Here is a 19,575-nt window from a genome sequence, read left to right on the forward strand (position 1 = left end):
GAGCTCCACAGGCCCACTCAGCCCGAGCAGAGGCTATAGCCAGCCAGAAGGGGCAGCTAACACAGGGCCTGGACACTTTGGGGCAGATGTGGAGTGTGTGTTTGTGTTTGTGTTTGTGTTGTGTGTAGTGTGTGTGTGTGTGTGTGTGTGTGTGTGTGTGTGTGTGTGTGTGTGTGTGTGTGTGTGCGTGTGTGTGTGTGTGTGTGTGTGTTGCATAATGGGAAGATAACAGTTGCGATATGTGCTGATTCTTCCACTTATTTAGGTCAGTGTGGCTTGGGGTGTGGATATATTGCTGATGAACACCCTCACACAATGACACAAAAAAACACACACAAACACATGTGCACACACACAGGGAATGTCATACACAAAGGGCGCACACACACACACACACCCACCCACTTTACCTATCTCCCTCTGCCAACTTTCTCGATTACACATGCAAGGTAAGAGCATGTGTCTGCCGTTAATAATTAGGCGACTAGAATGAGTGAACCAGACGGATGAAAGGAGACAAGTCTGCACAGAATCAGGGCCAGATCCACGCCAGAGTTGACAAGAGGGGATAGAGAGAGGAAATCAAGTAAGAGGAGAAGAGGGGGAGTGTGGAGAGAGTGGGGGGGGGAGGGCTTCACACCACATCGCACCCCAGCAACAGTGGGTCTTCAGCTGGAATTTTCCATGGAGCATGTGGCAGAGTGAAGCTCACTGCAGCATATATGCGTGATGCCTAACTGCTGGCTAGCTCAAATAGTGTTCAGAGTGCCCTGCCAACAGTCTTTCTCTTTCTCAACACACACCCACCGACTGACATAGCCACTACTAGCCTTCGCACATAGACCAGCACTCACACAGACTGACATAGCCACTACTAGCCTTCGCACATAGACCAGCACTCACACAGACTGACATAGCCACTACTAGCCTTCGCACATAGACCAGCACTCACACAGACTGACATAGCCACTACTAGCCTTCGCACATAGACCAGCACTCACACAGACTGACATAGCCACTACTAGCCTTCGCACATAGACCAGCACTCACACAGACTGACATAGCCACTACTAGCCTTCACGCACTCACAAAAGGAAGGGGGGGAGGCAGACAGAAAAAAGGGGAAGAGAGAAACTACCACTCCTATGCCACCCAACATATTCACATACACAGACTTGCACTCTCACACACACACACACACAGTCTGCCACTACCACCCCCACTCTCTTCTCAAGCATTTTTGTATGGCTTCCAGTGCTGTTGCGCCCAATAGTACTGCCTCTAAGGACTTCCTGGCGCCCCACCAAATAAGGTTGATACCCGGTGTGTGTTGTGTGTGTGTGTGTGTGTGTATGTGTGCATGAGCCAGTTTATGTGTTAGCTGGCATGCACATAATTTTGGAAGTCAGACAGAGCGTGCACACACAGAGAGAGAGAGAGAGAGAGAGAGAGAGAGAGAGAGAGAGAATGAGAGAGAGAGAGAGAGAGAGAGGCACCCCTTGACTGCTGGGCAAGAAAAATAAATGGCACAAAAAAAGGCAAAAACAACAATGTTGCCATAGTCTGTGACTGCTGGGCTCACTGGCCAATCTCTGTCTTCTGTGCTATCTGGGCCTTTCCCCTGTCAAACTCCTCTCCCAGGCCCTCAGCTGCAGAGCAAAGATTAATAAGGACGAATTCGAAAATAATCTGGCCCTTTTCTCTCAGTGTTGACACAGGATTATTTATACCCGTAAATGCCTTCCTGACTGGCCCTGGCTCACGGCCAACTCTATTCATATTTAGGGTATTTATACAAGGGGCAGGGCCAAGCATAATATTTAATGCAAAATATACCTTGGGGCATATAAAATATCTTCTAATTTATTTTTCCTCCATGGTGTACACTCACATTTGATCTGGGAGGGAAAAGCAATTTCAGAATTAATGGCACAATAACAGCATTTAATATTATTATTTTGCTTACACGGGCTGACTTCAAAAACATTAACTAGCTTGAGGATACACAGTGGCTTAGTCTAGATTTTGAAACGATGGAGAGTTGGAAGAGCGCTAAAAGTAAATATTTCACTAATGTTTTGAGGGTGCTTTATTATTCCGTCAGGCAGTTCAATTAATCAAACAAATGGCGAGTTAATTGGTTTTATTTTGAGCCAAATCGTTCCAAACGGCAGCAGCCAACTATGTATTACAGCCGTCTTCCTCAAAGATAAGTCATCCCATTCCTCCATGTCCCGGCGCCCTAAAACAAGTTGTCCTTCCAGCGCTGTGATTCTCTCAATAAATAATATCCTAAAACCTTACACACGGGTCCTCGGGTCAGCTGTGTTTGCCAGTGGCAAAAATAAACACTCTAATTGTCTGTACAATCTGGTGTCAAATTTGATGAGTTAGTCAGATTTCAATTTACTCCTAGCAGGAGAAACTAATACTAGAAGACAAATACACTGAAATGACCTCGTGGTAATTCATTGCGCACAGGCTTTGTCCCGAAGATCTGCCTTTTGCAACGGGTTACTGTCTGTGGTCTCACCCCGTCCCCAAGTTTCAGTCAGTGTACTATCTAAACAGTTGACTAGTTGTTACGTCTCTCCCTAAAACCTTACGACTTGACAATCATGTGTAAGACAGAGCTACATAAACAATAGAAATACATTTGACCATACGCCTATGTGCTCGATCACAGCCCCCAAACAGTACTTCATATTTGAATCATGCAAAGTCTTGAAATTTGTCAGCTAGGCCTAGACATGCTACTTATATCTTTTACAATAAACAAACTCAAACGCCTGAGGGCCAAAGAGGCGTCCTCACATAAGGAGTTTTTTGTTTTTGATGACGCGTGACGAAGCGCACTCACTGCGCTAGGCAGCCGCTTATCCACATCGGAGCGCACGTGCAAGCCCTATATGCCCCCGTATCGCGCGCCCACAAGGCCAGTTTCCATTCAGAATTTGTAACTCCTAATGCTGACCACAACTGCTCTCTGGGATATGCAGAAACCTGTTGACTTCTGGGTCCAACGTTTAACCTAAATACACAGACATTAAGGCTACTCAGTGTAGGTCAGAGTGGACCTGCTGTTTATAACGGTCCCTTGGCTGACCCTAACCCACACAATTGCCCGGGGTGTAAGAAGAGACAGATACTTACTCTCGGCAGGGTATAAAGGCTGCATATCTATTTTGTGCACCTCCTTGGCGTAGTACTCCTCCTCGCTGCGCTGGCGCTCGCAGGTCGCTGCCCGCTCGTTGGCTTTCTCATTCAGGAGGTCTCGGGTGCTGTTATAGATAGCAATGATGTCCCGGGACACCTCCTCGGGCTCGGGGTAAGTCTCCGGCGGGCTCGTCAGCTTGAGTTTGCTCAGGATCTGCCCGCGAATGGCTTCGATCCGCTTTTTCATGAACTGGTCCATGTCCAGCGTACTACATGTGGACAGACTGAGAGCAACAGTGGCTAAATCCAGGGTCAGAAGGAGACTCAGGACGCAGAAGTTCATCTTTAACTCTCCAAACGGTCTACAAAGCAGCAGCGTCTTGATTCTGTATGTAAAACTGATTTTGGTGACGTGTTACTAGGCCTACAGACACTACTTAAATTAAATATATGGATATTTACTCATTTCAACGTGTACTAAATAAAAAACTATAAAATATATTCTCTCGTGATTCCCTTTGTTTGTTATTTAAACCCTTTTTCGTTTCGATGTCAATGATACTTAGTATACTGTGTATCAAATTCAAGCTCTGTAGTTTAAATTATACCTGAAAATCCATTCAACCAGCAAAAATCAAAGAAGTGAAATGATCTGTAAAATCCGTTAGGCAGGAGATGAATAGCTGAAAGACGAAGTCGGATCCTCACTCCACAAACCCGATCACTTCATAGTAAATCTACACTAATGTCATACAAAAGTTTCTATTGTCGGGCTAATGTCATAGACCGAATTGTGACCATAAAATGCCCCGGCAAACTCGATCTAACTCTCAAGCAAAACAAACCACAACCGACTAGGTCGCAATCTCCAGTAGCTGGACACAGACGCGCAGCCTGCGGGTTAGCGCACACCTCCACCGCATCAGAGCACCCAAAGCTGTCCAACTGCGCCCAGTTCCGCACTCCACACAAGCCTGCCTTTCACTTCCCTCAGAAGATCAACTCCAAGGGCTCCTCACGCGGAACCGTGCATCGCTTCTTCCCACAACACACCGTAGCTTACAGTCTGTTTAAGTTGCCCCGTCCTGGCGCACGGAAGGTGTCGAGTACAAAACTCAATAAAGCTGTTAGCGCACAACCGTTTAGGTCTTAAAGAGTGTAAAAGGAACCGGTGGAGGGACCGAGATGATAGATGGCAAAACTACTTGAGGAGTGGGGAAATGGTATTTTCCCTTCAGTGCAACGGAAGAGCGTTAACGCGTTCCTCCATCCCCTTCTACGAAAAAACAAATGAGAAAGTCGCAGTCCCTCCGTGGTCCGTGCGAGCGCGTGCCAGTACACAACATCAACAGGCGGCCGGTTGCAGAGAGATTTATAAGGGACTTGCTTCACCACGTGCTCCCCACGTTTCAAACTGAGGCTGTGGTCATCACTTTCATACCGGGGGACTCCTTCAACTTTAGGCTACAAGGCAATTTATTGTAAATATTTCGGTGTGCCCATCGGGACAGTGCAACGAGTAAGAACTCCACACTCCGCAACTGGGTCCTAAAGCTAGCCGCATAGGTAACGTGTTGTTAATTTGTGTCAAGTCCAACTTGTGTCATACGCTGGTTTCCCTGACGCACTTTAATAAATGTATTACACGTGTTTAACTCGTGGGGTCAAAGTCCGTGACGGACCTATATAAACATAGGTTACATTTAATAACAGTTTAGTTATTTTATTGGTTTACTTTGTTATCAGTTCGGACTAAAGGAGAATGTCTGTAAAACCATTTGTTCTTCTTTGTATGGTAGAAAGGAATGCCGAGGAACGGAAATACATTCGAATGCGAGATTTATCAGGCAGCGAGACAGGGTCAGTCTCCCGTTCTCTCCCAGGCTTCTCAGAAGAACTTGGAAAGAAGACAGGATTCTGCAGTAGCACATTTCCCCTGATGGAACGGGGAACAGTGCAGCAGCTTTGGCAGTTAAACTTTACATTAAAACATGGAGGGGGAAACAGGGCTGTGCAGTCCAACATGGCTTCAGGCCCTGTCTAGGTGTCAGGTCATGGCTCTGTGGTATTTCCCACCTAACAACCACACCTCAGTAAAGCGAGGCCTTAGCATAATCACTCTCCTATCCTCTCCTCTCCTCGCCGCTTCTTTCCTCCTCCTCCGCTCCGCTCCTCTCCCACCGCCCCGTCACCCAGAGCGCAAGTGTGATTTACGCTACCCACTCCCGAGAAAATCCCAAAATTTTTCTCATGATGTGCCAAAATATTTTTTTCTCCCACTTTTCTCAAACACCACCCATGCACCCTCACCCCTACACCTCCACCGCCCCCAGCACCAGCAATCTATCAGCAGTGACAGCCTCTCAGAAACTCACTGACCCACCAGCACACTGGTGTAAACCAGATGTTGTCACTAAATCAGTGCCCACGCAGACAGATGCAAGACAACAGGGAGAGTGTGTGTGTTGTGTGTGTGTGTGTGTGTGTGTGTGTGTGGAGGGGGGGGGGGTGGAAAAGGTATCTCCCTAACTTTGGCTGAAATGATGCATTATGTGTCACCACATGTGGTAGTGCTACTGGGTCTCCTCTTCAATGAACCCGGCCTTTGTCTTCAGTAGCCGCTCATTATTCTGGGGCACATCCGGCCCCCTCAGACCCTGTGCAGGGTTACCTGCAATCAGCTCCACATGAGAGGCTCCAAGGCTCTCCAAGGAAGGCAGCTGAGAAAGTGGGCAAGCGTGAGACATAGGGATAAAGAGGGGGTGGTGGTGGTGTGTATGTGTGTGTGTGTGTGTGTGTGGGGGGGGGTGGACAGTGAAGACACATTCTCCGTCCATGTGTCAACAGAGCCAGGAGAAAGCTGGCATTCCTCAGTGACAGGCCACAGTGTTGCAATGATGGATGGGCACTTCACGTGATGGAGGCGGTCTGGCGCTCGAGCTACAGCCATGTTCCACCTCACAGCGATAAGGAGCTTGGCAAATATTTCCACTCTTTTTGTGTGTGTGGGTGGCTGGGACGGGATAAGGATGAGAACGTGAAATGAAATGTAAAAACCGCTGAGAAAAAAGAAACAGAGGGACTGGCAAACACCAAGATGGCCGCCCGAGCAAAGGTCAGTTGAAGAGTGCTGCTGTCCCCATGACGACCCGCAACAGGGAGGCATGCAGCATCTGGGCAGTTTAGCTCGTAATCCCGAGACGTGGTGTTTACCTGTGTCCACAAGAGAGAGACGGCTCCATCATTCCAGTGGGCCGTTATACAATGGCATAGCTACTGTTGTTTGCTTGTGTAGACTGGTCTAGTTTCCATCCCCTCTCGGTAGTACTTCAGTGTATAAGAAGCACTCGCTGATCAACTCAGGGGTCAGGGCAAGACATACACAAGCCAGCCTGACTCTACCCTGGCACCTTCAGTGCAAAGTCCTCTTTCTCTTTTATGTGACAACAGTGCCACCTTGTGTCCATTCTGGTCAAACGTATGACTAACATCATTCTGATGGATGAGTGGATCACAGGGTGTTCAGACAGGGAGGAGAGTGAATAGCACTGTATGTGCTTTGGTTCCGGTAGAAGAATCAATCCGTCGAGTCAGACCTCGTCACGCTAGCATAGAGTCATGGCAAAGGAATTTTTCATGCATAAAAAAAGTATTTCATTGGAATCCGGATTCTCCTCCTATCCATTCTCAGGCCGTGTATTTTCTATTTATATAATTGGATTATGAGGTAGATTATGTTTCATAATAAATGTTACATATACTTTGACGTTGCCTTTTTTCCCTCAGGTATGCATTGGTATGAGTAAGGAGATGAGGGCTGATGTCCCCTCTCTTTATAACTGACCCCACTACAACCTTCTCTGTAGGGAAATGAAGACGGTGTAGGTGTGAGAAGTTTATTCCATGAGCTGTGGGAGATTTAATATCCTACTGAAATGTTGCTTAGGTTGCACAGCATTCTCTGGTCAGAAAACTCCAAGTAGGAATTCTACTGGTTGAGGGCTTCATGAAGGAGTAGAGCAAATGTACTGCATGGCTCTGAAGGTTAGGTGACCTTCAGGCGTAACATCTTGCAGCGAAAACTGGCTGGTAATGAATTTGGAATCGAGCAGGGATGTTAGCAAAGCATTTAATTGAACTTCTTTCTGCTTTATTGTCTTACTTGGTTTTCAATCATTGTTTTTGTTAAGAACTAGACCAATCAAATTCATTGTTAATAGAGGGTTCACAGGATATTGAGCAAAACTGAGCTTCTAAAATATCATTTCATGCAAAAGGAGAGACCTCTCTTGTCTTCAAATAACACTTCTGATTTATTGTATTTTGTTTGATTTACGTTTAGCATTGATACATGAAGGCATACCAAAAGAATATGCCACAGTTTTGCCTGTTAGGTCTTCCAAAAATATACTATTTACACAGTAATAAATGTATGCTTTGGCAGCATGTTCAAAACGTACAAGACACACAAACGGGCCAAAATGTGTCTAGATGACCCAGTAAGGCTGATCGCAAAGAGATAACCAGGGGGGTGTTTCAAGAACGGGGTTTAGTGACAAACCCGGGTAACTCAGTAAACCTCTTAAGAGACAAGCCCTATGGCTTCATTCTTCTAGAAAAAGAAGAACCCTTTAGCTTTGATTTAAGAGGTTTACCACTCCGTTAACTGAGCCAAGTTTGTCACTAAACCACGTACTTGGAACACCCCCCCAAGTAGGCAACAATCACCACCTCAACCATCCTCCTCTTCCTCATCCTCCTCCTGTTGGCGTATCCAGGCTTCATGGTTCCCAGTATAGTCCAGCTCTTTCATGGAAGTCTGTCAGAACAGGCTCCATCAACAAACAGCCCCCTCTCCATAGTGTGTGGAGATTGTTTCGGAAGGACACAAGGATCCCATCTTCCATACTTCAGATGGACCCTCACAACTTAATAGTAACAAAAAAGTCACATTTTACATTTACATAAATGTAAAACCATCATCGCTTGTGTCCAGTGAACAATAAGACCATAAACGAACACCATTGGCGGAGGGGAAAGTGGCTTTAGTCCGACTCGCTGTTGTAGCCCTCCCCTTTCCCCTCCTCCTGTGTGGGCTCCTCGTCGCTCTCCTTGTCCCAGTCCTTCATGGAGGCGCCCATCATGTAGTCGTCCCTGAGGACGCTCCACGCCGGCTTCCCCTCTGCCTGCTCACTGGCCTGTGGGACAACAAGAGAAGGGTCAAACATTTTACCTATTATTTATTTATTATTTACTTATTATATTATTTATTTTTTGGACAAAGCCACACATTAAAGGACATGTAGAGAAACAAAACATGTCAAGAATAACCTCATTATACTGTGACAAACACAAATGTTGTCTTGAATGATGTCTTTTTTGTGCAGTGCATTTTAATTCCTGACTAGCAAACCATTTCATTGTCAGCAGTGCCATCTAGGGGCAATAAATCAGAATCACAATTTTATGGAATTTCCTTTAAAAACGCCTTAAAAGAAAGACATTTCCTGTGAATCGGTCATAAAGCATTGTTTATCACGTGTAGGGCCGTGAGGAATATAAATAGAGAAAAATGCCCATTTACTTTACTATGGCCATGGGAAATGATCATTCATTTCCTTCAAAGTTTGGGCAGTCTGCGGGAGTAATGGGGGACCCCAGGACATTCCATAATGGACCTGGCGTCATTTCAAGTCCTTGGCTGGGGCTGAATAGTCAAAACAATTACGTCCTATGTCTTTTTCTGACCACTTTTCCTTCACCTTGATGGAAAACTTAATGAGGTCATGGAAAGATGTGAGGGACAATTCATAAAGGCTTAGGAGAAGACAACCGCGGTACTAAGGGAATCCAACTGCTGCTGCAAGGGATTGTGGGACGCCATTATCTCCTTTCCTTTCGTAAAGGATGGTCCAGTGCACCCTATGCTAAAGGAGATATGAAAGGAAGCATCGAAGCACCTTTCCTAAGTATTATGAGAATTCAACCAGCTCTCATCATGACTGCCACTTATAAACTTTGCAGCCCTTCTCTGGGGTCCATACATATGGTGACCTTTGACTTATAAACCCTTTTAGTGGTTCTGTTCTCCCTGCTCACCTCTAGTTTCCCACAAGGGGAGGGAAAGAGAGAGAGAGCAAATTGCCCTTCTATGGACCATAGAGAGATGATCCATTTACAACGAAGCCAACTGGTATGTGACATGATCTCCCCCACACAGATGACTGCTGGGACGGCCGCCCCATGGGAAACATGGCCGTGTAGGTTCAAGGGAAAGCACAGTTAATGGCCTCGGAGTAGGAGCTCACTGCGATGACCATTAGCCTCATGGAAACATTCCAGAAATATCTTTTGAATCCATTATCATTTATGGCCGTCCACAAGAGTAACAGCGAATGTCGTGTGAAAACCCCATGACCGTGGAAAAAGCCACAGTTTTCAGGAGACAACAACTAAATTAGCTGTATACATTTCCTTTCCTGCTGTCTATATTCAAACATGATAGTTATCCATTTAAAGTCATTCTGTGAGTTCTGAAAAGAGAGGACATGAGAGAAGGGGAAAGCAGAGGAAAAGGGAGTTAAGGAAAGAAGGAAAGGAGCAAAATGACAGTTAAAAACAGGAGAGAAAGGAGGAGAGAGGACAAGTGAGGCGAGTCACAGAGGTGACAGCAGAGAGGAGGGGAGGAAAGGAAAGGAGGAGAGAGTTGAGCATGCACACACACACACACACACACACCTCTGCTTTGACCGCCTTGGCAGCCTCAGCAGTGCCCTCTGTGCCTCTCAGCACGTTAATGAAGTCCCTCTTGGATACGGTGGCGAGGATTTTGGCCTTCTTCCTTTCCGAGCCGCCAGCCTCCTTCACCTTCTCATCCACGTCCTTCTGGTGCTTCCGCACAGCGTTGAACAGCTGAACCACACCTCTGTGGACAACACACCAATCCAATGATACAGCCCCACTCTCCTGATATTACTGCACCAAAATCTGCATGTACCTCAACATCAAACAGTCTGCAAGAGACAGACATTCTCCATATCAATGCTTTCTTTCAATATGTATTGCCTACAGTCCACACACACAGTCAAAGAGCCACTGGCGTCATTCAGTCATTATATATGCAAAACGTTTGGTTGAGATGTAAATAACGTGGACATTTTATCTGCACATGTGAATAGAAAAATAATTGATAAAAATGACAATTATGATTTAAATGTTCAATGTTGTTGAGTAACAACAAATCCAAGGTGTTTGCCCTCTGTTATACCTGGTTGAGGTTCTCTGTAGACTCTTCTCTGACCCCCTGTCTTCTACCGCATTCGGCTTGACACGACACATCATCTCCCATGCTTTCCTCTTGTCAGTCTGTTGAGCAGTAACATTACTTAAATAAAAATGTAAAATGTGGGAAATAATATTTTACACTAAATGTATCTAATATTGGGTTAGTCATATTTAAATCATGTATTACGATTTGTTGGGGAAAAAGTTAGGATAAAATAAATGAAAAAAATCGCATATTAAATCGCAATCGCAATATTTTGGGGAAAAATCGCAATTAGATTATTTGCCCAAATCATTCAGCCCTAATTAGAGACTGGATTAAAGGTTGATTAATCTCAAAACAGTCATAACACAGGCTTTAACTGACAAGACTAAAGAATAGGACAGGAATAACGTGGCAGGTTTCTATGGTATATGAAAACAGTGACTTCTTATCCAGCCACTGAACAACTTGGAAGGAGGAACATGACAGTGAGCATAGATTGCCAGTACTATAGACTCTGTAGGAACATCACACAAAATGCATGAACCTACGTGCTTCTTGCGCTCCAGTATCTCCACTTTGGCCTTCTCCTTCATTTTCTCTAGTTGTTTGTTCTTCTGGAGGATCACTGGCTTGCTGTTGGGCGTTTCCTTCTTAAGGATCTTTGCCATGACGTCGGCCCAACCAGCGTTTGGGTTGCTAGCAGCCTGGTCTTCACCCCCTTCATCTTCCTCATCTTCGTCACTTCCTCCCTCAGCTGCCTCCTCTTCATCGCTCGCCCCAGTGTCCTCTTGCTCGACCTCGCTGCCTTCGTCGTCTGTTCCCTCTTCATCACCGTCCTCGGCAGAGTCTTCTACCTCACTGCCACTCTCTTCGGGCACATCCACATCATCTTTTGAATCTAAACAGAACACATAAAACTAAATTAACTGTCTTACTATACTGATTATCTGCCATGGCAATTGTACTAGATGACCTTTCCAACAGCTAGAGAGAGGTTGCTTGTTTTCTAAACCACCATAAACACCACGTATTAGACCAATTTGGTTACCAGATGACTGGCAACGAAGAAAGACCCGCAACATAGTCAAACATCACACACTGAGCAAAACTTGAGATGGACCACATGTCATTTCATTAAGGCCATCAAGCAGATTCATAAATGGCATGTTGGTGGAGTTACGACATAAGCTACTGGGCAGCATCGTATGTTTTCGGAGTACTCATCTGATGTAAATGAGTGGATGACCAGCGAATGGAAAAGCAATGCCACTAAAACGTTGTCCTAAAGGGCAACCAGATTCTGGATGCTGATCATCTGAAAAGTTCAAACATGTGATCTACGGAGGAGTTTAACTCTTGTTCACTTTAATGGACAGGTAGAAACTAGTGGCCATGGCGGTGGACAACGGCCACTGAATCCATCACATATCAGATCAGACCCTAGCTAATGTTCTCATTTGAGCTTCCAGCACATAACGAGAGGCACCGAAATTGTATGCCTTGACTGTTTGACTGTCATGTTTTGGCTGAACACACAGATTTTGTTATTAGCATCAAATGCGTGCACATCCACTCAATCACCCAACTTGTGCTAGCATAGCGACATCAGGATCACCGAATCCTCGTGTAAGACACCTTCATGACTTCATATGAGACATTTATTATGACAAAAATGTGTAACGTTACAGTGAATCATTGTACTAACCAGACGGACCTGGGCCGCTCCATAATAATGCAGAACCACGTAAAGTTAGCTAGCTTGACGGCTAAATATACAAATTCCGCTTTTTTTTCCAAATTCCGAAGTCCGCTTTTTACAGCAGATTGACATCAAACAGACCAAGCATAATTGACTTCATTTTTGTGTCACGTTACTAATATGGCTTCATGTAATCAAACAAATCTTACCTTCAGACTCTACGAAGCTCACGCGTGGCTTTCCCACGGACGTCGCCATGTTTCTTTGAGAGTATCGTTAAAAACGTTCCGACTAGCAAACAAGCGAACTTGGCGACACAGCTTCCGTTAGAGATTTGTCCGTTTCTTGACAATGTAACTACACTTTTTTCTGTTTGCTCTATGAGTTTCCATTAACCATAAGGGAATTCCCCATTACTCCACGAATTTATAAAGTTAAATTTAAAAGGGCTTCAAGGATCAGTTTGTATTTTGCGCAAATTTCATCATAACACATTCTATGGTGCCCTACAAGACACGTTTTTACCACATTCACAGCTTTACTTCAGTCTCGCCATCAGTGTGCACTTGATTTGTATGCTATTAAAGACAATACAGATACAACAGTAAGAGACCACACATGGAGACTTGTGACTTATAAAACTTGCTTAGATGAACTGGTACTTTTTTCCTACAGCACATCCAATAAGGACATAAGACAGACTGAAAAGCAGTGATTTGAAATAATATGTATATTTTCTTTACATTGGTCTTAAATATCTAGCATAAAAACAGGCAATGGGTGTACCTCCCCACTGTGCATCATTACAATGTACGCTCCATTACCTGAAGAGCTATAAGCAATTCAGGTGCATTCATCAGCTCATTTCAAAAACATATTTTGTAAGTAATATATTCAATTCGAAATTTAACAATTAAAAGTAAAGTTCCTGAGGTTTTTGTTTGGGGGCAGGGGTACTCTTCATGTTGACATTCACATTTTTGGACAGGGGACTGATTTAAATGTCTGAAGCGTGCATAAAAAGCTGCTCTACAAAATCTCATGGAAGCAACCATCAGCTCAGACTTTTCCAGTATGTTCTGAAGACGATCCTCTACAGGGTCAACTAGCATGCCTCTGGGATTGGGGAGAAAATTGGACTTAACTCATAGCAGCAGACACTGATTCTGGGCAGTTCCAAAATGCTGAATACGTTCATGTGTGCATGTGTCCTTTTCCTGCAACAATGTCTACTGTCCACAGTTTTGTCTACAGAAATTACTCTGGTTGAAACCGTTCTGTTAGGTCAGAGCCCCTGCAGATAGATAAGACTTCATTGCTTGTTATGTCCATGCCATGATACATTTCCCTACAGCAGCTGAACTGGTGACTGTGTTACTGTATTAGGGGGGGTTGGTGGGGGGGGGGGGGGCAACAGTGGTGAAGTACAGGTGGGTGGGATGGAGGGGGGCACCATCTCAGTGTCTCCGAGGTCCTGAGGGGCTGTCATGACCCAGACAGCAACCGCTGGGACAGACCCAGCCCTACTCTGGACCAGGACAGTAACACTGCAACCTGGGGAAGGTCCTTCTCTTGCCCCCTCATCATCACCACCACCATCCCAGCCTGCAGCGGCTGGCAGAGATGCCCTTTCCATGTGCCCAGCCCGTTACATGAAGCCTGGGAAGAGATGCTGAAGCAGCAGCAGCACTCCCACCACCATGAATGCACACAGGAACAGCACCAGCCACAGGGGGAATGATCCTACAGGGACGGAGATATGGGGGGGGGGGGGGGGGGGGGGGGGCAGGGAAGAAGAGGTCAGCACAACAGAAGATGACACTGAGAAATATGGCATGACTATGTTCTCATGGATTTATTACTATAACTCAATGTAGAACATGACCAGTTGGATGACAATAAAGCAGAAGCAGCTCATGAATTTGACTACTGACCTATATGCGTGTTTGTGTGTGTTAAACAGTGAACATCGTTCTCTGGTGTGTGTGTGCGTGTGTGTGTGCGTGTGTGTGTGTGTGTGCTTGTTTTTCAACTAGCATGTCTACCCATACAGCTGTTTGTATGAAGTGAATGAAATCTTACTTCTGTTTGGCACGGTGTGCATCTGACAGCGGCTGTCCACGGCAACACTGATCAAGGCCACTTCATTATCTCCCTTCACTGCTTGGCTTTTGCCCGACTCGGGGAGGAACGCAAGATCCGTCACCACAATCCCATGTGATTCCTGCACGTAGTACAACCTCTGCAGACAAACAACACAGGAGAGTTCAGCTATGAAGGGGAAAGAAGTTACAAAAGGGACAAGGCAGCATCTGAGAGGAGACAGTCCAGCAACTGACTTGTCCACTGACTAGGTAGCCATTTTTGTTTGAAGTCTCTATCTGTTTGTGTGTGTGTGTTTACCTGCAGTGAGAAGGCAATGTGTATGGCTACTGATCCTGTGACAGTTCCAAGCCCAATGAATGTGCCTGACTCACTGTGAAACACATGAAATACTGAAATCACAATTGAATCCAAACAATACACAAAAGATAGAAATGATGTCAACCCAAAAAAATATATGTTGATCAAACCAATCTCACCTGACATCTAGGCAGGAAATGACCTCGTTGCCACAAGGTTTGGTAAGCAATGGCAGGAATGAGCTTCCATCCCACTTAGTGAGGTAGCAGGGCGGTGGCTTCCGGTCCCGTTTGTGTGGGATCTGGACTGTAAACAATCTCAAAACATCCTTCTGGTCTGGGACTTTACCAAACCTAAACAGACACAGAACACCCACACACAAACACAGCAATTACAAAACCAGAGAGTGACTGAACTTTCATTGGATACCTTACAGTTAATGTTAACTGCCATCCGTGAGCTTCACAACCACACAAACCTGCAGGATTGATAGCGGTACATCTTCTCGGTGATATGGGGCATGTTGTCATGCCAACACAGGCCCATGGCGAGCTGGTCTCCACGCCACACGCTACAGGAAAAGTCCCGCCCGACAGTCACCATGTGCTGCACAAAACAAAACAAACAAGTGTGACAAACAAACCAAACGCATACACGTGATTCCTAGGGTAGTCTTTAAAATGCCTCATTACCTTCTTGTCAGGGGTGATATCTAGGTCTTCAATTTCACCTTCATGCGCTTTGAAGTCAAACTTCGCCTTTAGGTCAGGATACTTTAGAAAATACAAGAGAGAAACAGATACATTAAAGGCAGTGACCACAGTGAGCTCAAAGATTTTCATGAAGCACACAATGTCCAGAGCACTGAAAATATTTAGATACTGAAAGAAATGCCAGACCCCCTTGGGTTGAGTACAAGCTCCTAAACTAGGAAGTGGTCTGGGATACACCTAGAGTTCAAGTAACATTGCAGGTGAAGGGTCCAGCCTGTCGTCTACATAGACGTCTTCCTCACCTCCCACACACGGATATGGCCGTCGGTGCCTCCGGCGAGCAGCAGCTTCAGGTCAGCGCTGAAGCGGACGCACTTCTGGAGCGGGTCCTTCGGGTTCAGATCGGTCTGCACCGAGCCTATCTGCTCCACAGAGAAGTTCAGAGTCTCGTTCTTCATCTCGTCCACATCCCCCGCCCCACTCTTGTCCCCCCGGCCTCCGCCGCGTCTCCTCGCCCCTCCCTGCTCCTGACTTGGTCCTGAAGGGCACAGATGTACAGCACTGCAGTATACGGCTATATAGGACTGAAACGCACCGATACACAACACCGAAAGCATATACAGGTAGAGCGGAAATGCACATATATATATACAATGCTGAGATACACACATACACAAGATGCTTTGTCTCTCACCATCTTTGGCAGCAGCTTTGCGTCCATCTTTAGGGGCCCGCTGTCGGATGCGCATCAGGCTGCAGTTACCGTCCTGTCCGGCAGCGATGACCTCATCACCCAGCGCCATGTTCATGGTGGCAAGTGTGTCAGTGTCATGGGAGTGCACCAGGGTGGCACTGTGTTGCCCGCCCACCAACTCAAGACCCAGGAAATGCTGGAAATAAACAAATAAACATGCAAAAAAATAAACAAACTGATAGACAACCCTGACTATACCCTCACAGATCTCAGCAGAAAGCATACACATAAATGAATGCATACAGCGTCTTCGTATTATTCATTCAGCTCTCCATCACTTGCATATACATTCATGAATACATACAGTCTCCATCACTTCTTTACTCACCACCCCATTCTTGATTCCAGTCTTGGATGCCCCGCCACCTCCAGCCGTAATAACTAGTCCAGATTTGCGGTCAACTTTAACAGCGTACAGAGGAAAGGGGGCTCTGTACAGATCTGGCATTTTCCTCCTGCCCATGGTTGCCGTTTGTTTTCTGATATGTAAAGTCTTTGTCTGCAGAGAGATACACATGTGAAAGATGAGGAACAGGCGTTGCCATAATGCCCTATGATAATGGCAATAAGCATTGAGGCAGAAAAAAATATTGTATGCTTCCGAAAGAGTAGACGATCCTTCAGTATTAACAGATGTGTCTGTCCCTTCCGACAGCCACTGTGCTACGTGCATTATGCATGTGCACTTGCATCACCGATGCATCTGTAAGTGTCCTATCGATATAAATAGTACCTAATGTACAATTACTTCCAACGACTTTGTCTGAGTTTCAGCTTTAGCCATTTATATTTCGTTATAAGCATAATCAGGGGAGCATGATATACGGTAAGCTGGTTAAAAAAGAATGAAATGTGGATCATGCTATGAAGAATGGATGCTAAGCAATTATTGAATTAGCAACACAGAGTAGTGTACACACAGTGGCCAATATTCGACCCCTTATGTTATCTCTCTATATAATTCCCTATAGTATAAACAATAACACTATTAATAGGAGTCAATCCGAAGCATCATTCATGCACAACGGATTTATTGTGGATGTGAAATTGCTGAATGGGTTAGCTACAGATTCAGCTTACGTTATCTAGCTATCTAAGCTGTATGTAAGAAACGTTAACGTTAGTTGGGCAAAGCTCGGCTAGCTAGTATCCAGCAACTAGTGTGAAATTACAATGCTCTAAATCAATAAAAAAAATATGCATGTTTTAAAAGGCAAATAATGATGTCCTCTGTTATACAGAAACATTGTTTTGATGGAAATTAAATTGCCAACGTTAGCAACGTTGTGTGCACAAAATACCTGGCTATCGATTGCTAGCTTAGCATTGCTCACTCACAACCCTTGCTGATATTGACAACTACATAACTTAACGACGACAACATTGGATTTTACCTGTAAGTTTCTATCCAACGTCAACTCTGGACAAAATCAATCTGACAACTTTATACATCCCACTATTGGACTGTCAGCTGTTAACTTATATTTAACATGAAGAGGACAGTAGAAGAGATGACCAACTACTTCCCTTCTTACACGTCAGCAGCGTCTGTGGTGCGCCTTTACGTCACTACGGCAGAAAACAAACGTCCAACGTAGCCCAAAAAGAACGAACAACCCCAAAAAACAAAAAACGACATTTACTGTTTTTATCACAAATCAATCAGTGTGTATGGGCACGCGAAACTATGTTCAATATTTTGATACAATATACTGGAAATGTGTAGCCTAAATCGATGCCAGTAGGCCTACCCTAGGCTAGAACATGCTATCGCTTTGCTATAGCACTTTGATCTGCATTGTTTTGCATGAAAGGTGCTATATAAATAAAGTTTATTATTATTATCGAAATGTCAAACACAGAGGAACACTGAAATTCGTTGGCACAGAGGTTCCTTCGTTGTAACAACAATACAACCTCTGGATATTGGCTGTACATGATTAAAAGTGCAAGAAGTGACACCCATATGGTTACATTGGTTAAATTAAAAAGGATCTCTGCAACGGGGGTAGTGAATAAAGAAATGGATTTTTGCTTATGATTATGCTACTGTTCTATGTTTTCATGAAAAAACAGACACACAACTGTAAATCAAGTAGGCTATATTCCTGGCCTGTTATTTCCAATACAAGCCAGGGTTCCTACTAGGGCTGTCAATAGATTAAAAAAATTAACTAATTAATTGCACATTTTGAAATGAATGAATGAAAAGTTTGTTTTTCTTCTTGAGACTAAATCTTATAAATTAACGAGTAATCACTTCATACAGCGTGAATTTTAGACACTGTTGTTTAATTGTATTTTTAATTTTTTTTTAAACACAATGGTGCCCCTCAATGTGTTTTGCATTAAGGTGATAACTTAAAGACGAGCTGCCTCTGTGATAGCTAAATTCAGCTTGACAAATGCTACATACAACTTCAGTTTTGTCGAGTGTTCCGTCATTTTGGCTCGTAAACAGAGACTTTCCGCCCAACAATCCCTCAGCTCTCTCCATCTTCAACTACCACAGTGGTTCTCAAACTTTTTCTGTCATTCCCCACTTTGAACAAGGGGGGCTTTCAAGCCCCACCTGTCCCTCATCGCTCCCATAAAATGGTAGGCCAAGCTTAAAATTGTCAATTATTGAAATAACCTCAAGTAAAAACAAATAGCATCTTATTTAGGTCAGCAAATGTATATTGCTTGGAGTGATTTAATGTTTCATGTTGTAGTGTATTGTTGCTATGGACACGCACACATGGACGGATTATGAAACCATTGGTCAGGACGTGTAACAAAATACACTGCTTCCAACCACAAATAAGAGATACATTTAAGCCACTTCTGATATTAACAAATACAAAGTCTAAAAACAATTGACAGCAAGCAAAGTTAATAACAGCGACTTCACGCAGAGGCTCTGGTTTAGGGCCCCCCTGAGCTCAGGGGCCCTTGGACCTGGGCCCGTTCAGCCCGTTCGGTAATCCATCCCTGCACGCACACACTATTGTATTTATTTCTGTTGACAGACTTTTACTTTGACAACTGTGACAGTTAGTAACGCACATGTCTAGTAAGCCTCTATTAAATTATGCTTTCCCTTGCACGCTCAAAAACAAGTTATTTAGCTGTCTCGCACTGTGATAAATATGTTTAAGTGACCTATGTTTAAATTCTATGAACTGTGTTAGTTCGTTGTAAGGTAAAATGTAATTATTATTAATTTAGATACGTTAATTTAGATACGTTACGTTCTAATATGTGACCGTTAGCACACCATTCATTCATTACCCAGTTGGTGGCAGACGTTAGCACTTATTAGCCAGCTGTGTTGTAATCTGTTGTTGTTCTGATTCTTGGTGTAATGAATCTAATAGTAACTTGCTGTGTTTCGTTTCTTGTGTATTATTGTTTCACTCATAAGTTTTCACCTGACATCAATATAGGAGCAAGGCGAGTTAACCGTAGCCTACACAGCCCTAACTAAACTAAGCTAAAGTTTTTTTTTTAAGTTGCGTTTACTGCGTTAAAATATTTTATCGCGTTAATCGCGGCCGCATTAATTGCATAGATTAACGCGTTAACGCTGACAGCCCTA

At 44.4% G+C, this 19,575-nt stretch overlaps 3 protein-coding genes across 3 annotated transcripts in view; all 3 read right to left on the bottom strand.

Moving 5' to 3' along the window:
- Positions 1–4,555, bottom strand: part of tgfb2 (transforming growth factor, beta 2) — a 30,315-nt gene extending 25,760 nt beyond the window's left edge. Inside the window, exon 1 of the mRNA XM_012833505.3 lies at positions 3,154–4,555. Coding sequence (XP_012688959.1) covers positions 3,154–3,499 — 346 coding nt within the window. The 5' untranslated portion in view covers positions 3,500–4,555. The remainder of the gene's footprint in view (positions 1–3,153) is intronic.
- A 3,248-nt stretch (positions 4,556–7,803) lies between these two features.
- Positions 7,804–12,692, bottom strand: rrp15 (ribosomal RNA processing 15 homolog). Its single transcript, XM_012833504.3, has 5 exons — positions 12,335–12,692; positions 10,975–11,324; positions 10,424–10,521; positions 9,895–10,081; positions 7,804–8,354 (listed from the first exon to the last, which is right to left on the bottom strand). Exons 1-5 carry the CDS (start codon positions 12,381–12,383, stop codon positions 8,202–8,204), a joined length of 837 nt encoding a protein of 278 aa, XP_012688958.2. The 5' UTR covers positions 12,384–12,692; the 3' UTR covers positions 7,804–8,201.
- Positions 12,693–12,837: 145 nt separating this feature from the next.
- Positions 12,838–17,569, bottom strand: preb (prolactin regulatory element binding). The gene is made up of 10 exons (XM_012833502.3): positions 17,390–17,569; positions 16,324–16,494; positions 15,936–16,131; positions 15,544–15,779; positions 15,221–15,301; positions 15,007–15,134; positions 14,708–14,881; positions 14,529–14,601; positions 14,208–14,367; positions 12,838–13,868 (listed from the first exon to the last, which is right to left on the bottom strand). Exons 2-10 carry the CDS (start codon positions 16,456–16,458, stop codon positions 13,774–13,776), a joined length of 1,278 nt encoding a protein of 425 aa, XP_012688956.2. The 5' UTR covers positions 16,459–16,494; positions 17,390–17,569; the 3' UTR covers positions 12,838–13,773.
- Positions 17,570–19,575: the final 2,006 nt, after the last annotated feature.

Source organism: Clupea harengus, chromosome 11 (genome assembly GCF_900700415.2).
Source record: "Clupea harengus chromosome 11, Ch_v2.0.2, whole genome shotgun sequence".
Taxonomy (NCBI): Eukaryota; Metazoa; Chordata; class Actinopteri; order Clupeiformes; family Clupeidae; genus Clupea; species Clupea harengus.